This window comes from Rhinatrema bivittatum, chromosome 2 (genome assembly GCF_901001135.1).
Source record: "Rhinatrema bivittatum chromosome 2, aRhiBiv1.1, whole genome shotgun sequence".
Classification (NCBI taxonomy): domain Eukaryota; kingdom Metazoa; phylum Chordata; class Amphibia; order Gymnophiona; family Rhinatrematidae; genus Rhinatrema; species Rhinatrema bivittatum.
In genome coordinates, this window is record NC_042616.1 from 570,032,757 (window position 1) to 570,053,326 (window position 20,570).

Below are 20,570 nucleotides of genomic sequence, written 5' to 3' on the forward strand. Positions count from 1 at the left end.
ACGCTTGACGTCCAGGAGCCGAAGAGACCGGGATTCCTCTGGAGCGAACGCTGGAAGCTCCATTGTTGGATTGACGTGGAAGGCCGAGACCACCTTTTGTAGGAAGGATGGCACCGTACGAAGGGAAACCCCGGAGTCGGAGAAACGCAGATAAGGGTCCCGGCAGGACAAGGCTTGGAGCTCTGAGATCCGGCGAGCAGAAGAGATGGCTACCAGGAAAACCGTCTTGAGGGTCAGGTCCTTGAGGGAGGACCCCCTCAGGGGTTCAAAAGGAGGGCCCGACAGCGTTCGCAGCACCAAGTTGAGGCTCCAAGAAGGGAAAGGATCCCTGACCGGTGGCCGTAGGTGTTTGGCAACCTTCAGAAAACGTGCGATATCCGGCTGAAGGGGTAGAGAGCAGTCCTTCTGTACCAAGACATTCAAGGCCGCCACCTGAACCCGGAACGAATTATAGGCGAGACCCTTATCCAGACCATCCTGTAGGAAATGAAGGATCAGCGGGACAGTCGCCTCCATGGTTTGGACCCCGCGGTCGGAGCACCAGGCTTCGAAGACCTTCCAAACTCGAATGTAAGCGACGGAGGTCGAAGGCTTGCGGGAACGAAGCATCGTTGAGATCACTGTCTCCGGGTAGCCTCTGTGGCGGAGACGGCGCCGTTCAAAAGCCAGGCCGCAAGACAGAAGAGTTCTGCCTGCTCGAAAAATACCGGCCCCTGACGCAGAAGATGAGGAAGATGGGACAGGCGAAGTGGGCCGTCCACCGTCATCTGAAGTAGATCTGCGAACCATGGCCGACGGGGCCATTCCGGGGCGACGAGAATTACAGTCCCTCGATGATGTTCCAACCTGCGGAGAACCTTGCCGACCAGAGGCCAAGGAGGAAACACATAGAGCAGTTGATCCGACGGACACGGAAGGGCGAGGGCATCCACCCCCTCCGCGCCGTGCTCTCTTCTGCGGCTGAAGAAGCGTGGAGCCTTGGCGTTGAGAAAGGTCGCCATTAGATCGAGGCGTGGAATCCCCCAACGACGGACGATGAGATGCACTGCCTCGGAGAGAGCCCACTCGCCGGGGTCTAGCTGTTGACGACTCAGGAGGTCCGCCTGAACGTTGTCCACCCCGGCGATGTGAGAGGCCGCTATCCGGACGAGATTGCTCTCCGCCCACTCCATCAGAGGAGTTGACTCGAGGGAGACATGCTTGCTTCTTGTCCCCCCTTGACGATTGATGTAGGCCACGGTGGTGGCATTGTCCGAGAGAATCCTCACCTCTCTGTGTCTCACCAGGGGAAGAAAACGCTGGAGAGCGAAACGCACGGCTCTCGTTTCTAGGCGATTGATCGGCCTCTTTGCCTCCTCTGGCGTCCAAGTCCCCTGCGTGGCGCTTCTTTCGCAGACGGCGCCCCATCCCGCGAGGCTGGCATCGGTGGTCACCACCACCCAATTGGTAACCTCGAGTGAGACTCCCCGAGCCAGATGCGAGGGGACAAGCCACCAATCCAGGCTTTTCCTGGCTAATGGTGGAAGCGGCAGGATCACCTGATACTCCTGGGAGACTGGTTTCCAATGGGATAGCAGGGACGCCTGCAGTGGACGCAGGTGTGCAAACGCCCAGGGTACCATGTCGATGGTGGAGGGCATTACTCCCAGGAGATGCAGATAATTCCAGGTGGTTGGTTCTTCCAAAGCCGAAAACTGAGACACGTGCTCCCTCAGGGCTTGCGCCTTGTCCTGGCGCAGGAACACCATACCCTGCCGGGTATTGAAGCTCGCTCCTAAGAAATCCAGGTGTTGCGAGGGCACAAGGGAACTCTTTGGAAGGTTCACCACCCAGCCCAGAGAGCGTAGGAATTGTACTACTCTGGCCACTGAGGTCTGACCATGTGAGAAGGATTTCGCTCGAATCAGCCAGTCGTCTAGGTACGGATGTACTAGGATACCCTCCTTGCGGAGGGCCGCCGCCACCACTACCATGATCTTTGTGAAGGTCCGAGGTGCGGTCGCCAAACCGAAGGGAAGCGCCTTGAACTGAAAGTGTTGACCGAGAATCTTGAAGCGAAGATACCGCCGGTGAGCCGGCAGGATGGGAATGTGCAAGTATGCTTCCGAGAGATCCAATGAAGCGAGGAATTCTCCCTTGTGCACTGCGGCAATCACTGATCGAAGAGTCTCCATGCAGAACTGGCCGATCCTGAGGGCCTTGTTTACCTCCTTCAAGTCCAGGATGGGCCGAAAGGAACCGTCCTTTTTGGGAACGATGAAGTAAATGGAATAGTGGCCCAAGCCCACCTCGAAGGGGATGGGAACGATGGCCCCTATTTCCTGCAGTCAGTGTAGTGTTTGTTGAACCGCTATCCTCTTGAGATCCGAACCGCAGGGGGAGAAGATGAACCGGTCCCTCGGGGGCCGGACAAACTCCAAGGCGTAACCGTCTCTTATGGTGTCCAGCACCCACTGGTCCGTGGAGATAACTGCCCACTCCTCGTAGAAGTCCATGAGGCGGCCTCCGATCCGGGGAGGTGAGAAGTGGGCTCCTTTGGCATCATTGGGAGGACTTTGTGGGCGGATTTCCCTGCCCTAGACCCTCTCTCGCGGGCCTCCGCCCACGAAAGGAAGGAGACCAAGGCTGGGATCTTGTCGGCTGTGTCCGGGAACCGGACTGCCGGTAAGACCTATAACGTCGCTGTGCCCTGGCCCTGGTTCTACCGGAAGAAAATGACCTGAAGGAACGCTGTCTTATCCTCCGGCAGCCGATGCACCGAATTTTCCCCCAGTGACTTGATGATCTGATCCAGGTCCTCTCCGAATAAAAACTTCCCCCAAAAGGGGAGGGAGCCAAGGCTCGACTTGGAGGAAGCATCCGCCACCCAGTTGCGAAGCCACAAGAGCTGTCTGGCTGCTACAACCGAAACCATGGACCGCGCCATTACGCGAAAGAGATCATACAAGGCGTCTGCCCCGTATGCTATGGCAGATTCCAGACGGTCCGCCTGGGCGGCCTCTTCGGGGGGCAACTCCTGAGAGGTGAGAAGCTGCTGTACCCAGAGTAAGCTGGCCCTTTGCGCGAGCGAACTGCACATCACGGCCCGCATACCTAGGGCGGAGACTTCGAAGACCCTCTTGAGGAAGGTTTCTAGTTTACGGTCCTGCGTATCCCGCAGGGCCGTTCCACCCGTGACCGGGATGGTCATCCTCTTGGTCACTGCCGACACCGCTGAATCCACCTTGGGCACCTTGATAAGATCCAAAAAATCCTCAGGGAGCGGGTATAGCTTTTCCATGGCGCGTGTGACTTTCAAGGACGCCTCGGGAGTGTCACACGCCCTGGTGAGAAGCTGTAGGAAGGACTCATAGATAGGGAAAGCCCTTGCCCTAGGACGGAGGGCATCAAGTACTGGATCCCCTTTGTGAGAAGAGGTGGCGACGGCAGGAGCCACAGGGATCAGCGGATCTGGAGGTGGGTAGAGGTCCAGCTCCTGAATAATATGGTGGATGAGTTCATCCAGCTCTTCTTTTTGAAAAATCCGTAGGGCTCGAGGGTCGTCCCCCTCCTTATGTCCATTCGGATGCGCCTCCGGGGGTTCCGGGGAGTCGTCTCTCACCGGCGAAGCCGCCCCCGTGGTACGCCGGGGTGGCACGGGAGAGGGACCCCACAGGCATCCAGGCATAACGGGCGAGGCGGTGAGACCAACAGCAAGTTTAGGAACCTTGGGGGGAGGGGCCCCCCAGGGGATTTGGCACCTGCGCTCCCATACCCTGCAAATAAGCCATGTGCATTGCCAGAATAAAATCAGGTGAGAAAAACGGGGAGCTGATTGGAATCCCTGGGGGGGGGGACCATCCTGGGAGCCCCGGTCGGGCAAATCCCCCGCCGGGGGCAAAGCCTGTTGAGAGCCAGTGCAACCAATCCTGTCTGCATCTGGGAGCGAGTCCGTCTCACGCTGTCCCCCTAAAATGGCCGCCGTTCCCACCAAAGGCGGCGTCGTGGCCGGCCCGCTCCGCCCGGGCTGAGGAGGAGGCAGGTCCGAAATCGCACCGGAGGACTGCAGGGTGCCTTCCCCGTCGGGGAAGCACCGTTCACAAAGCCCCTCCCTCAGAAATTGATTCCCCAGTTCGCCGCAGGCCTCACCTCGAGGACCGCGGCATGTCAGCACTGGGAAAAAAGCCTCGGGGGGGGGGGGGGCCCAAAAACGAGCTAGTGCCGCGGGGGGGCCTGGAATGGCCCTAACAACCCGCCAAAGGGGTCCAGGAACTGCGGGGGAAAACCCCCGTTTCAGTTGAGCACACACCCGCGGGCGGAGCTTGTGAACCACGGGACCCACAAACGACGCATGGAGCGGCCGGAACCACCGGCATCCATGGGGCACCACTAAAAAGAAGCAAACCTGTGGAGAAAGAAACTCAAAAAACTTCCACTTACCCCAATGGAAGAGGAAAGGAGTACAGAATAGAGAAGGCAGAGCCACAGACACACGCCTCCTCAAAAATTAAAAAGTCTTTTTTTTTTTTTTTTTTTTTAATTTTAAGGATCCAAAAAGAAGAGAAACATAAGACAGGGAAATACTGTTGAGAAAAAGAAATAACCAAAAATGAAGAAACCCTGTCAATCTGGGGGAGCTAGTGGATCCCCCCACTCACATCTGCTGGAGTCAGAAGAATACTGAGCTCCAGCAGAGGGTGCACTACTCTATATGCTTACGCTCTCAAACTCTGTTCTGACTCCATCTGCTGGTCGGGGGATATAACCCACTGTCTGGACTGATCCAGGTACGTACAGGGAACAGGTTATACTAGCGGCTCGAGCTGCAGTCGCAAGTTCATGGAAACAGAGGGAGGTACCTCATCGAACAAAGGTACTTACACAGACTGACAAAAGTATGGTATATTTGTAAACTGACAGCTCTAAGATGACAACAGATTAAAAAATTCATGGACCAATGGCATAGATTTGTGTCTTGGCGGAACATACAGGAACACTCATCCATACTTTGTATAACTCATTCTTCATGAGCAATGGACTGTATAGGGGGTAGGGAACTGGAGGGGGGGGGGGGATATGGAGGGACAATTTTCCAAAAAAGATGTATGAGTTACATACTGGAAGAAACCAGACTTGTGCATCAGGAATTTATTATGTATACATGTTTCTTTGTGAACATATCTTGTTACATTTTAAAAATATAAAAAAAAAAAAAAAGACTATTATTGACATGCTGGGCTAGATAAGATGGAGTTAAAATGGGCAGGGGATGGGGAGATAGAAAGAGAAATAACCTGATAGCTTTGAATGAAAGCTCACAGGACTCTCTATAGTAGTGGCCAGCTCCAACTGAACTATAAGGCCAGAAAGCAAGAAAAAGTTGCCTAGAATAAGGGAAATAACTAAATGGTATAAATTTACAAGGTAATTGAGAGGCCTCTGTTTTAAATTTTGTAAATGTATTACCAGAACTTGTATAAAATACCTTACCGACGATACTGCTTCCTTGATATTTCATCTCCACAAAAAAGGCATACAGTGGCCAACAAAGCTGTATTAGGGGTACATAAAGTTTGTTCTCTTCTAGTAGAACAGCATGTTATTGTGACTACCTAAGTATAAAGAAAACATTTTAGTTAAAAAATTTTACATCTTAGAAAATATGTTTGTATTATTTTAAATTGAACTTAATACATATGGCAAAGGTTTCTTATAAGCAGCCTAAAAACTGCCACCAATTACTTAGAACAATTTTCTTGTTCGTTGCTCAAGTTTCACAGAACCTTTTTACCCAATTGTGAAATTAGAATTCTTTTCGTATTAAGTTCCCTTATACTCTTCTCCTCTTATGCCAATCAATAGCCCTAAAACACATCTTCAATACCACAAAAGCCACTTCCCAAACAGCTACCAATCCAGTAGCTCATGTCATGTGAAAATGATGGTGGGGAGGGAGAAACAAATTAGCCCTGTACCAGAAAATTCTGGTACTGCAAAGTTTAAAACTAAAGGATAGGGCCTGAATCTTGGTATAATAAAACTATCATTAATAGTTTGGGGTCTTTTTTCCTATCTTCATTCTTTCTCTTTAACATCAATAAGTTCCACAGCATACAAAAACTTTCTCTAACCAAGATACCAGACTCAAACCTTCCTCAAATCTCATTCAATAGACCCTTAAACCAGGAAACAGATGATCTACAACATAGAGCACCCTTGCCTGAGTTGCGATTGACATTCATATAAGCACATTTAATCCTTAGCAGCACAAGGAATGGGCCTTAAAGCTGGGAGCCGAACCAGGTGTCTAACATAGCTTTTCTATGACCCACTTTTTTTTCCGATGATTACAACATATCAGTTGTAAAACATTTTGGAAATCTCACAATTAAAGCTATCATAACAAGAATGTACTGTATTAATATGTTGGAATAAAATATATTACCACTTGAGTTCTCTCCTTAAGCACAAACTTCTCTGGAGAAACACTTAACACATTAGGGTCCATAACAGTTGTTGTCCGAATGTCTGTGCAACATATTGTTTTGACAAAGGCAGCTCGGGAGCCTGTATTTCTTACACAGAACTGAACTTTGCTCACTTCACCAGACGATATGCCATTCAGTGTTACCACATAATTGTCCAACAATTTTTTAACATCTTCTAAAATGATATTACTTGTTCCTCCATAGCCAGACAAAGGTATCTAATGAAGAAAAAAAAAGGGTAGTTATATGTTTGAATATAACCTTTTCTGCCTCAGTTTACCAATCACACACCAAAACCACAGCTTTCCTTCTTCCCTTTCCTCCTTTGGAGTCCATTATGCAGCGAAGGGGCCAGAAATGTGTCACACCTCTCAGAGAAAAACAGTTTTCTGTAAAGAATGTGGGGACTCCAATTGGATAAAAGATTTTACAGATGGATCATATGAACATTTTTTTTAAATACAATTATAAAACAAATTAATACAGGAATGTTAGTACTGGACAATCTGTGAGAAAACTCAGTGAACAAACAGTACATACTTGCTGTGCCTTACCACTGATGCAGTTTTGTGGAATGTAAAAATAAATTCCTTATTCCATGCTTTAATAGCAATAATGCTCTTTGAAACAGGCATTATCAGATAACTACCCATCTCTTATTAGATGCTATAACCTTGGCTAGAAATTATGGGATGGGAAATTAATTCAATGCGTACTACAGCTTAACTGGTTTACTTGTTTTGCTAGTTTCATAAAAGATACAAAATGAAAGTTGATCAATGCTCAGATTTATTGTGAAAAAATAAAATATAATCTGGAAAATTAAGCAACCATTATGCCTGCACAAAACAGATAAATTAACGGAGAAAAATAGAATGTCTCTTACAGTGAATTTAATTCCTGGTTGAGATGATCGAAGTCCCAATTGCTTGATTTCAAGTTTTGCTAACATACAAGCCACACGAGTGGGCGCAAACATTATAAAGATTTTCCTATCTTCTTTTGGACGGATTACAAGTTCTTGATCACTGGTCAACCTCTCTTCTGGACCAAATATATTTTGCAGCTTAAATGAAACAAAAGAAAAATTACTAAAATGATACCTAAGAACATTAATAGTATACAACCTTCCCTTACCAAATATGAACACTTTAAACCAATTTTGTTTGTTTATTGCACCTCATCCCCTAGCCACTTCAATTAATTTCTTAATGAAGATCAATATATATTATTCCTTTTCTTTTTGGAAAAATCAAGTTTTCCAAGTCTACTCCTACATACTCTCCTTTTTTAAATTTAAAAAAGGACTTAAAATGAGTTCTGGCATCAAAACTGAAACCTGGGTTGCCACCTTGAAAACAATGGGAAAAATGCATTTCAAATTATGGCCAAAATGATTCCATTAAATGGAGCCTCTTCGAATGTTTCAATGGAGCTTAGTTTTGTTTTAATGTTATGTTTATTTATATCATCAAGCATATTTCCTAACTGGTTTGTTTTTATAACAGACATCTAGTATCTCACTTATACAGCATTATAAAGCCTTTTTCTATAGTAGGTAATTTATATTAAAAAAAGTGTAATGTATACCTCAAACTAACCAGCACAAAATAGAAAGTGGAGTGTAATGAAGATGAAGAAAATTAAAGTATTTAGGACCAATGCAATACAGTGTGCTCAGCTGAGCGCACTGTATAACCTGCAGTTATGCAATAAGGGGATTAGTTTGCGCCTCTACAACATGCGTCCAACGCGGAGTGAATCTAATAGCGCTCATCACATGCAAATGCATCTGACTGAAGCTATTAGTCATTCACTCCCGATGCAAAAAAAGTGTGTCTAGGACGCACATTTAGCGATCAGAAATTAATGCCTGCCTTGAACAATAAACTCTGCGCCGGTTTTCCTAACCCCTCCTTGCTAACAAAACCCCCTAATTTAAATACTGCATGGCGCCCCAAGGGGGGGGGGGCACCTTAAGAAAGCGGGTGCTGACTGTTCAGCACCCGCTTTCTGCACATATGTATTGCATCGGCCCCCTTGCTTGGTAGTACAGTTTCATCACACCTTAAACTTTCAGTGTCAGACAATATCTCCCTAACTTCTGGAAACTTTAGGTTGAGATGATCTCTCAAGGCATTCTATTATAAATCTCCAGGTGCCACTGCTCTTACACCCAAGATCCCATCTTATGAACCAAACACACAAGTAGTAAGAAAATCATGCATAAATAACATTTTGTCCTTTGAGATCAAAGGTGACAAATGACATCACTGGTGCATTTGGTTTCTGTGACAATAAGAATGACTTATCAGGCCAATTTGTACTTTGAACTGTTTATAGCACATTCGGCAAGAGATTCCACTTTGATTTGCGTGCTATACACAAGCAGACTAGTTGCTGTTCTGAAATTTACACTCTTTGTATTTGCGCTCTGCTTCAACAGTTCTCTCACTCATTGCTGCTCCAGTATGGACAATGCTTTACCAGAAGTAAGCATGAGCTACAGCTTCCAAACACTTTAAGGTCAGTATTGAAAAGTTTCAGGGATGACTTGAGAGCTTGAATAATTTTTTCTAGCCTCCCTGAAAAAGAAAGTACGCTTTCCCTCTTAGCTTGAAGATTCTTTGGTAGTCGCTCACATGACATCCTACAAACCTCAGCAGTAATTTTACTAGAGCATGGATGTTTGGAAAACATCCAAGTGGGTTCCAAATGGAACCCACTTCGTTTAATATCCAACCCTCAACAATTCAAAAAATCATTAAAAACACATTTTTTCCAAATGGCATTCAATACTCCTCCACAAACAACTCAACATCACTCCACAACCTAGTAATTTCTCAATTCCCATATCTTTATTTCATTTTTCCTTTATTTCCAAACACCCCCCCCCCCCCCCCGCTACCCTTCCTGATCTTAACTTGAATTCAGGCCCAGCTCCATTATTAGACATTTTTGCTAAATTATTTTATTTTTACCTATAAGGTATATATCAGTTTTATGTATTTTTATAGTATTTTTAAGCTCGTTTCATTTATTTTATTTTACTTTTATTCTTATTGTAAACCGTTTTGACAAGATACTCTGTTTTGAAAAGCGGTATATAAATACTTTTAAATAAAAATAAATAAATAAAACCAGCTTGTGTAAAAATGACTGGAATCTAGTCTTGCCATCTTATCCTTATCTGTTTCTTCAAATAATTTTTGAGGAAATGGATCAAGTTAATAACACACCATCAAGTTTCATGGGCATTCAGCAGAGCTAGTAACACAATGACTTTGTAAACCTTCAGTTTTGATTGCTGATTGATGTTTGTGTTCCCATGTAATTTGCATGCAGTTTAATTAAGGTCACACTTGCTTTGACAATCCTGGTACTGGTTTTATCATCTTGAACTGAAATAGTGTACTAGCAAAATAAGAACATAAGAACATAGTTGAATTTTTCCACAGCCTGGAGAACTGAGCCATTCATTATTACTGTTTGTTGTATATAAACTTCTCTGGTGCATCACTTATGTCTTCTTGATGTTAAATTCTAAAATCAAATTTGTTATAAACTAAGAAAAATGATTCATACTCTGATGCACATCACACTCCATCTTAGCATTCAAACAATAGTGCACAGACAGTAGATGACCATAATCACTTTCTATAATTTCCTTGCCTACCTCCTAGAAACTTTGACTGGCAGACTGAGCATGCCCAGCCTGCTATCTGCACATCCACACGAGGTCCCCATTCAGTCTCGTAATATAGCAAAAAAAACCAAAAAACTACGGGCGAGAAAAATAACACAACAAACTGAAGGTGAACCCAATAACGTGGGGAGGCGGGCGGGATTCCTGAGGACTAACATCCTGCTGTCCTAGGAGAACACCTGTTACAGGTTAAGCAACTGAGCTTTCTCCTAGGACAAGCAAGATGGTTGTCCTAACATGTGGGTGATTACACAGCTCCAGACTGCCCCATTCGCCCGAATGGGGCAGTCTGGAGCCCGAAGAGACCCACAGTAGCTAAACAAGGTGCCAACGGGCACAACACAACTGTGGCGCTGTGGGGAAAACAGGGGTGGTCTGGTCTCACAGAAAGCATGATGAAAGACAGTTGGGTTCAGGACTGGAATAGATTGCGCAGGACAGGCTGGCCAAAAGTGCTGTCCTGGCGACTATCCCTGTCAAAGCAGTAGTGAGCCATGAACGTGTGGAGAGAACTCCAGGTCGCGGCCCTATAAATATCAGCGACAGGGACCATTTGCAGATGGGCCACTGACGCCGCCATAGCCCGCACAGAATGAGCTTTCACCCTGCCAGCCAGCTGAAGGCCTGCCTGCTCATAGCAGAATCCGCTAGCCAGTTTGAGAAAGTTTGCTTCCCCACTGCTGCTCCCAGTCTATTAGGGTCAAAATATAAAAAGAGTAGGGTGAACTGCTTATGGGTCGCTGTACGATCCAAGTAGAAAGTGAGCGCCCGTTTGCAGTCCAGGGTGTGGAGAGCACATTCCCCCGGGAGGGAATGAGATTGTAGGAAGAACATTGGAAGGATGAATGACTGGTTGATGTGGAAAGTAATCGACACCTTAGGCAGAAAATTTGGATGTGTACACAGGACCACACAATCATGGAAGAATTTTGTGAAGGGAGCATACGTGACCAGGGCCTGGATATCACTGACCCTGCGAATGGAAGTTATCACCATCAGGAACATGACTTTCCAGGTGAGGAACTTCAGGTAACAGGACTTAAACGGGCACACCAGTGAGCCCCTGGTGGTAGGCGCTGAGAGTGCTGAGGTGTACTTGGACTAAGCTGGTTTGGAGGCCAGACTCTGACAGATGCCAGAGGTAATCCAACAAGAAGGGAAGCAGACAGGAGAACATGTACAGTCCGTAGCCACCGCACCCCATATGGAAAAACGCTTCCACTTCGAACTGTAGGATTTCCAGATGGACTTTTTCAGGACTCAATCAAGACCCTGGAGACACCATCCGAGAGCTGCAAAGGCTGGAGATTCATGCGTTCAACATCCATGCCCTGGAGGTTTGGGTGGCGCAGGATGGCCTGGTTCTGTGATATTAGGTCGGGAGCCATCCCCAGCGGGACTAGATCGCTCACTGACAGGTCCTGGAGAAGAGGAAACCACACCAGCCATAGCCAGGAGGGGTGCCACCAGGATCAGGGTCCCCCTGTCCTCTTGCAGTTTTGACAGAGTCCTTGAGAGGAGTGGGATAAGGGGGTACACATACATGAGACCCTGTCCCTAATGAAGGGAGAAGGCGTCGCAGGCCGGATGGCCCTTCCCCAGAATCAGGGAACAGAATGTGCTCACCTTGTGATTGTGGGGAGAGGCAAATAAGTCCATGTCCAGCATGCCCCAGCGACGGAACAAGTCGGCTGCCACCATAGGGTTCAGGGACCACTCGTGGCTAGAAGGAACGGCTGAGGCGGCCCCACCAGTGTGTTCTGTTAACCTAGCAGGTAGTTGGCCTGTAGATACATCCCTCTGGAAAGGGCCCAATCCCAGACCTGTATCATCTCCTGGCAGAAGAGAAAGGAGCCCATACCGCCCTGCTTGTTGATGTACCACATTGTCACCTGGTTGTCCATTCTGATGAGGATGACCTTGGAGGACAGCCTGACCTGGAAGGCCCACAAGGCATACCGGATCGCACGAAGCTCCAGGAAGTTTATCTGGAAGCAGGCTTTGGCCACAGTCCAAAGGCCCTGGGTATGCAGGCCGTCCGCGAAGGCCCCTCACCCCTGAGGTGAAGCATCAGTGGTGAGGTCATCTGTGGCGGTGTGGGCTGGAATGGAAGCCCGGCTTCCAAATTGGGAAGAGCTTCCCACCAGGTCAGGGAGAGACGGATATGGTCCGTGACCGTAACTAGCACCTTCAGATTCTGGGATGCCTGCCGCTACTGGGACTGCAGGGCCCACTGAAGGTTCATCATGTGGAGGCGGGCCAAGGGGGTCACGTGGACTGTGGCCCAGCAGGCAGAGCAGCAGACAGGCTGGTGCCTTCTTTCTGTTGTGAATGAGGGTGGCCAGCGAGGAGAGGGCAATCGCCTGGTCCTTGGGCAGGAAAGCCTTTGCTTGTGCCTTGTCCAACCCGGTGCGATAAAGTCTAGCCGTGGAGACAGACAGAGGTGCTACTTGGGGAAGTTAATGACAAATCCCAATGTCAGCAAGGTCTGAATTGTCTGGTCCAGTGCGTTCAAGGCAGCGGATCGGGAGTCACTCCCGACCAGCCAAACATTCAGGAATGGAAAGACATGGACAGAGCGATGTCTGAGGCAGGCAGCCACGACTTCCTAGCGGAGAAATGGCCTTTTGAGGGGCTGGTGGAGAGTTGCTGAAGAGTATCATGCTGATCTTTCAGCTGCATATCAATACTCAAAATAATAAGTCCAGATAATGCCAGACACTCATATGATCAATACTAAATTATAGAAAAGTCTAGCTAGAGAATGAGATGATTGTATGTGTTTGAACTGGGGAAACCTCATAAAGTGCCAATAATGGGCTATATGAAGATGCCTATATGGCTACTTAATCCAACTCCAACTTAGTGGTTGTTGGAGAAAGGTTATAATCATTGGAAAACCCCAGAAAGGCAAGATGTTCAATATGTAATTGTAATGACTATCTTGACAGTCCAGTGCAACTGTGGTGGTATACAACACACTGATGTTATACCACTCACGACTCACAGTTTTGACGCAAAGATGCTGTATACCAAGCTTCATGCAATAAGTCTTTTGATCCCAACACTGCAATGTTTCGAGTGGATTCTCTTCATCAGGGAGTAACTTTTAAGCATGGATGCTTAAATGTAGACCCATTGTGTCAGCTAATGGATCTATACTAGAACCATTAGCCAAATTTCTTGATGTATTTTTACAACCGATAGTTATTCAATCAACATCATATATACAAGATACCTCCAATATGTTACAGAAATTATCTCATTTGGGACCAATGCCTTCAGAATCATTTTTAGTGAGTTTGGATGTGGAATCCTTATATACGAACGTCCCACAGGATGATGCATTGGAATTAGTGAAAGAGATCTTGTCCAACCGACCTCGACCACATCGCATTCCTACAGAGTTTTTGTTATCTCTCACGCGATTAGTCCTTTTTAATAATTTTTTTGCATTTCAACAAGAATATTTTTTACAGACACACGGGGTAGCTATGGGTTCTCCCATAGCCCCTGATATAGCAATAGCAAATTTATTTGTTGCCAAATTTGAAGAGACCTTTGTATATCAGTCACCTCATTTTGCAAACATCGTCACATGGGCAAGATATATCGACGATATATTTTTTATTTGGACAAGCACAGAAGAACAGCTATTGCTGTTTCATGCCTGGCTTAATCAAGCTCACCCTTGCTTAAAATTTGCCATTACCAATCATCAGAAACAAATATCCTTTTTAGATATTCTTATCAAAAAATCAACATTAGGAGTGGAAACCACTTTGTACCGCAAACCCACTGATAAGAACAATTTATTACGTTTTGAGAGCCATCACCCACGCCGTTTTAAAGAAGGTTTACCAGTAGGACAATTTTTCCGTATCCGTAGACTATGCTCAGACAAACATGATTTTTACAAACAAGCTGGTCTCCTTCAACAACGGTTTTTGGATAGAGGATATCCCAATTACAGCATTAAAAAGGCATATAAACGTGCCAAATATTCTGAACGTGAACAACTGTTAAATTATAGAAGTAGATCAACAGAAACTAAGTTGATATGTATGTTACCACACACCAGTTGCACTAACAAAGTTAAACAAGCCATATTACATAACTGACATGTACTTAGCCCACATCGAATTTTTCACACCCCACCGATGTTTGCATATTCAAGAGGGACTAATATCAAACAACATGTAGTTCAAGCAGCTCCCACTTCCCGACCAGTTTCTAATCTGTCAGGACAAATTATGTGTGACAAATGCAGTTTTTGCACTCAAGCAATTACAGGTCTTGATTGGACGGACCCTAACACTGGTACAGTTGTGTACAGGAAACAACAGGTAGACTGCAACACCGATTTTGTCGTATACGGAATCATCTGTCCATGCCCGCTTATATATGTGGGTCGTACCAAACGGAAAATCAGAACGAGACTCACTGAACACAAGAATCGTCTCAAACATAAAGACATGAAAGCACCCATTGTTTCACATTGTGTTGATCACCTACATGGTTTTGAAGATCTTAAATGGTTGATAATAGAACATGTTCCATCATCATGGAGAGGGGGTGACAGAGTATCTATTTTAAATTACAAAGAGAATTAGTGGATCTTTCGACTCCATTCTGTTGAACCCACCGGTCTTAATGAAAAGATCGAATGGTACACTCTTATTTAGGATGTTCAGTTTTTGAGTATCATCAGTTTTTTTATCGTGTCCCACTAGCTGGCTTCATAGTCCCTCTTTTTTAAGGACTTGGTTAGACAGAGTATATGATCCCGTTAAACTTGTATCCAATATGGCCGATGGATGACGTATGGATCCTTTTTTGGATAGATTAAAGTCATTTTTACATCCAATATGGCTGACAGATGATGTCTAACTCCTTTTTTGGATAGTTTGGAGGCGTATTCCGAGCCAAAATGGCCGATTGATGACGTATGGATCCTTTTTTGGATAGATTAAAGTCATTTTTACATCCAATATGGCCGACAGATGACGTCTAACTCCTTATTTGGATAGATTAGAGGAGTATTCCCATCCAAAATGGCGCCCGACAACATTTAAAACCAAGTGTGGTTAGGGTTTCCCAAGCAATCAAAGATGGCGGATTGATGACGTAGATGACCATAATTGGTCTTTCACGTCATTTCCTTTTAAAAATCGGCGGGAATTTTTCAGCCTTATAGCCCAGCGTTTCGGGCCGCCGTCTGTCAGTGCCATAGCAGCGATATGAACTTATCACAATCGCGCATGTAAGTACGTTTCCTTTTACTGCTTATCACACGGTTTGATTACGATGTCTGTTCGAGAGTTCTATTATGGGCAAAAAATTTTTTTCATTTTCATTTGTACACTCGGTTAGTCCGAGAGAGGAAGAAGCACTTTGACCCAGAAAACAGCATTGCTACATTTTCAGTGTAAGCATAACATCTGAATGAAGAAGCAGATTTGCTATCATTCTTTGAGTGAGTCCTATATTATCCAAAGCATGCCATGTTTAGTATAGATGTTTTTTGCATCATTATAAGGATTGTATTTATTTGAATATTGTTTCAGATGTATTTTCACAGCCAAGACATATAGATACCATCCATGCTTAAAAGTTACTCCCTGATGAAGAGAATCCACTCGAAACATTGCAGTGTCGGGATCAAAAGACTTACTGCATGAAGCTTGGTATACAACATCTTTGCGTCAAAACTGAGTCGTGAGTGGTATAACATCAGTGTGTTGTATACCACCACAGTTGCACTGGACTGTCAAGATAGTCATTACAATTACATATTGAACATCTTGCCTTTCTGGGGGTTTCTAATGATTATAACCTTTCTCCAACAACCACTAAGTTGGAGTTGGATTAAGTAGCCATATAGGCATCTTCATATAGCCCATTATTGGCACTTTATGAGGTTTCCCCAGTTCAAACACATACAATCATCTCATTCTCTAGCTAGACTTTTCTATAATTTAGTATTGATCTTTCAGCTGCGCCATGACCTCTTTCACCTTATCCACAAACAGGTTCTTGCCTGTACAGGAGAAATCCACGAGCTTGTCCTGAACCTTAGGTTGGAGTCCTGAGGCTCGGAGCCAAGCCAGCCGTCTGGCACTAATGCCCCCGGCGGCTAGGCAGGCTGCAGTCTCGAACACGTCGTAGGTAGACCTCACCTCGTGTCTACCCACCTCAAGGCCCAGCGTGATAAAGCTTAAAGAGACTCCTGCTGTTGCTGGGGAAGGCCATCCGGAAAGTCTTGGACCTGTTTCCACAGATTGCAGCTGTATTTGGTCATGTACAGCTGGTAGGCCACAATGCGGGTCACTAGCAGAGCCCCTTAGAACATTTTCCTTCCTTGGCCATCGAGCTCCCTGTGTTCACGCCCTGGAGGGGCAGAAGCGTGTGTCCAGGAACGTCTGGCCTTTTTAAGCGCGGACTCCACAACTGCCGACTGGTGGGGGAGGTGCCGCTGTTCAAAGCCCACAGCCTGTTGCACCAGATAGGTTGCATTGGCCTTCCTGTTAACTGGGGACACTGACACTGGGTGTTCCCACATATGGAGGAGGTGGTCCTTAAAGATCTTGTGGACCGGCAACGCCATAATTTCCTTGGGAGCATCGATAAATTGGAGGACCTCCAGCATCTTGTGATGGGTATCCTCCTCTGACAGGAGTTGGAAGGGGATGGCCTCTGCCATGGCCCTTACAAAGCTGGCAAATGACAGGTCTTTGGGCGGAGACAGACGCCGTTCCTCCGAAGGGGAAAGCTCCGAGAATGGGTCATCGGAGGATGAGTCCAAGGAGTCAATCGCACCAGAGGTTATAAGGACCTCCTCTTCGCTAGGGCCCAGATGCCGAGAGTGGGGACCTGGATCCCAAGGGCACCGGAGGCTATGGGGGCAGCACTGATGGAACCCCCGGCATTGAGGAAGGCATCGGTTGCGGTATGCCGGGAGGAACCGGTGGCGGCCAGGGGAACCGCGGGCAAGGGCGCGTTGTCCCAGAGGCCTCATCCTCCTCCTCGGACCTGGGAATCGGGATCGCTCTGGAAGAGGGCCTTGGTGGCAGAGGAGGCATCGAAGGCCTCTCAGGCACCAGTTGCGTTGGTAGGGTGCCAAGAAGGACATCCAGACACTCCAGCAGAGGTGCAAGCATCCTGCTTTTCCTAGGAGAAAATTATCTCCTCAGATAGTCACAAATGTTCACTTTCTCACTGTACTCTCAAAGTAATTTTCATTGTGATTTTGATGGTCAGCAGGCAGCCATTAAGCACAGAACCTAAGTATTAGAACTGGACTGCCACAGTGGATGCAGTATTAAAAAGGGAACTAAAAAAAGCTGGAAACTTAGCATATCAGCTGTGATGAAGACATCAAATTGAAGAATTAATTCTCGCAATGTTTGCAATTGACAATCAGCTGTTTGGGTCCAGCGAACAGGGCTATCTGTGAGTTCATTACTGAATGTATAGACTATTTGAATATAAATAAATGAAATTAATAAATAATGCCAGTCAATTTTTTCATTAAGATTATCTGGTGTATTAGTTTTTAAAGTAAATATCCAAAATTGTTCGCTTTTGAGAATCCACTTCAAGTCTCCTCCTTGAGGTGAGGGTCTAAGATTCCCAGATAGTCCATTTCAAATGTAAGAAATCATGACTATGCTCTAAGAAGTGTGGTACAATTGGTTATAGTTTCACTGTACTTAAATAAGAACAGCGATTCATGAGATGCACTCTGATCTTACAACTAATGCATTCTACATAGAGTAAGTTGCATGGACACTGCAATAGTTACACTACATTTTGAGACTTGCAATTTGTGAGATTCTTTAAATGGACAGATAGGAGTTATCTTTAACAAGTACTTCTTGTAAACTCTTAAGATGATTTACACTCCCCATTTATGTCACAAATGTGTCCTAAGTCCTGCCACTGAGATTTCCAAAAAACCACACAGTTATCCAGGATAGAGCTTTTTACCAATGTAGAAGCCATTTGAGTCATGACCGCATTCTTCAATCCTTCACCCTTCATCCCAAAATAGATTCAAGTGAAAAAACAGAGGGTCATATTCATTTGAAGGTCTCCCAAGCCAGAGAAATGTGTGTAGCTAAAGGATTCTACACACCAACTCATGAAATGTCACCCCTTACTGGAAAAATACTCTGGTCCATCTGAGTATCTCACCCAGCTGTTATAGCAGACTCTTTAGCAGCTCCGCCTTCCTCCATGCTCCCTGTTGTGGGGCTCACTATAACGTTATCCATCAGCAACTCGCCCTGCTGCAGAACAGAGGTCCTGCATATTGCCAGATCCATGGGAGGTGTCTGAATTGCCAGACTCAGTGAAGCTGATGATCTTGGGGGAGATGAAAACAAACTTTCCTTTTCAGCACTGAATGGATCTCTTACAGACAAGATAGCTCCCTAGGAAACATGAGCATCTAACTGGACCTCTCAGAGGTAGCAGGAAGCCCCACAAATCTGGCTTTCCTCATATGTCCCATGAGGTAATCACTTTAAAATAAATGCCAAGGGGAGGGAACTCAGAAAGGTACAAGCAGGCTGCTGCCATTCTAAATCCCTACACCTTGACACCTTAAATGTTATTTTTTTCTCCCTCTTATGCTCCCCAATTTTCAGTTAAACCCTCTTTCCTGATTTTCTGCTCTCTTTTGTTCTTCTGTTACCATTTCTATGTATTTACTTCTCCCACATAAGGAACTAAAATATTTGTTTCATAATATAAATTTTAAAAATAACTTTAATCTCTCCCCAGTTTTATATCATACAGGTTCTTCTTTGCTTCCTCAGCTGATGCTAGCAATGTGCTTCAAGGTCATAAATCAGCAACAAATGCACAGAATAAAACTTCAATAGTCAGGGTTTATTTTAGCTGAAATGAGTGTAGAAAAAAAACTTTACTTAGTGGTAGGTTGGTCTATATATACATACACATATATACACACATATACATATATAATTTTTATTTACATGTCTTGTGTCTTTGTAAGAGGGAGACCAGGTTCTTGTGTTGCAGAAGTGCAAACAGGAAGAATAGCAAGGGAAGATAACATTAAATGCATTTTCTATCAATCAATTAATTTTATTCTTGTAGTGAAACTTCTATTCTCTTCTAAAAAACGGATGGTACATAAGGACTCATTTCACTTGCACAGGTAGAAATAATACAACATGGAGACAGACAAGTAAAGAAGATATTAAAATACAGAAGGAAATACTATAGATGATAAAACAAAGTCATAAAGAGAACAAAAATGAAGAAAATATTGTCAGACCAAGTGTCAAGTTCTTGATACCAAGAGACTTACTGCTGTAGTGTAATGACATTTTGGTCAAGTGAGTGCCAATAATCACTGAAATACTATTTTTATTTAACCATTATTTAGAGCTGTTTTTCTGCTTAAAAACAGATTTACTTTACTAGCTGGCACACAACACTTTGCCAAATTAGTCTCATACATGTATCAAAGTGAAATTGGGGAAACAAATTGCTTACACTTTTAGATCTCCAAATTTACTTTATCCTTTTCTTCCATTAATAATGGAAAATTATAACATATGCATAAGGAGAAATTACTACTTACTAATAATTTCCTTTTCTTTAATGAAGATATGTTAATCCACAACAGTGGGTTATGCACTTCTCCAGCAAATGGAGATACAGCAAAGCTGACATTATGGTATATATACCCCTGAACTGATATCAGCCCGCCAGTATTCTTTGCAAAAGCCATCTATGGACAACTAAACAATTCATGATCAAAACTATTAACAGACAACAAATCAAACACTCAGTTAACAGGAAAAATACTGAGTTCAGACAAGAAATGTAATATCACTAATCTAGGGAGTAGATTTGACCCTTACCAGCATCACCATCCAGCATCCAAAGGCGGGAAGGTGGATTAAACTGTCTTCATTAAAGAAAATGAAATTATCAGGTAGATAGTAATTTTACCAGTGGGATTGTCAAAGCTACTCCCGAACAGGGTAGCAGACTGCCTGTGGACCGAGCAACATCACACACGCGAAGGCTGCATCCTACTGAGCTTGCACTTCCAGGCGGTAATGCCTGGAAAAGGTATGTAAGGAGGACCATGTCACAGCTCGGCAAATCTCGACGGGAGACAATCTAATCTCTGCCCATGACACTGCCTGAGCCCTAGTGGAATGAGCACTAACCAGGTTGCAGCCCGCAACTGCCAAAAAGGCGACTGCTGGTTCCTTCACTATCCTGGAATTCAAACTAGATTCAGTGACTTTCTGAGAGAGAAGCAAGTAAAAGTGAGAAACCAGGGAGCAGCAAAAAGCTATCTGCAAATTCACTGCTACCGCCTCAAGGCCTGCTGAAGGATAGCCTCTATT

At 45.1% G+C, this 20,570-nt stretch overlaps 1 protein-coding gene across 3 annotated transcripts in view; it reads right to left on the bottom strand.

Moving 5' to 3' along the window:
• CEP192 (centrosomal protein 192) overlaps nt 1-20,570 on the bottom strand; it is a 1,292,743-nt gene that overhangs the window by 384,799 nt on the left and 887,374 nt on the right. For all 3 annotated transcript variants that reach the window (XM_029590939.1, XM_029590938.1, XM_029590940.1), the window contains 3 exons: nt 7,354-7,533; nt 6,425-6,685; nt 5,470-5,591 (listed from right to left, as the gene is read on the bottom strand). In XM_029590939.1, coding sequence (XP_029446799.1) covers nt 5,470-5,591; nt 6,425-6,685; nt 7,354-7,533 — 563 coding nt within the window. The remainder of the gene's footprint in view (nt 1-5,469; nt 5,592-6,424; nt 6,686-7,353; nt 7,534-20,570) is intronic.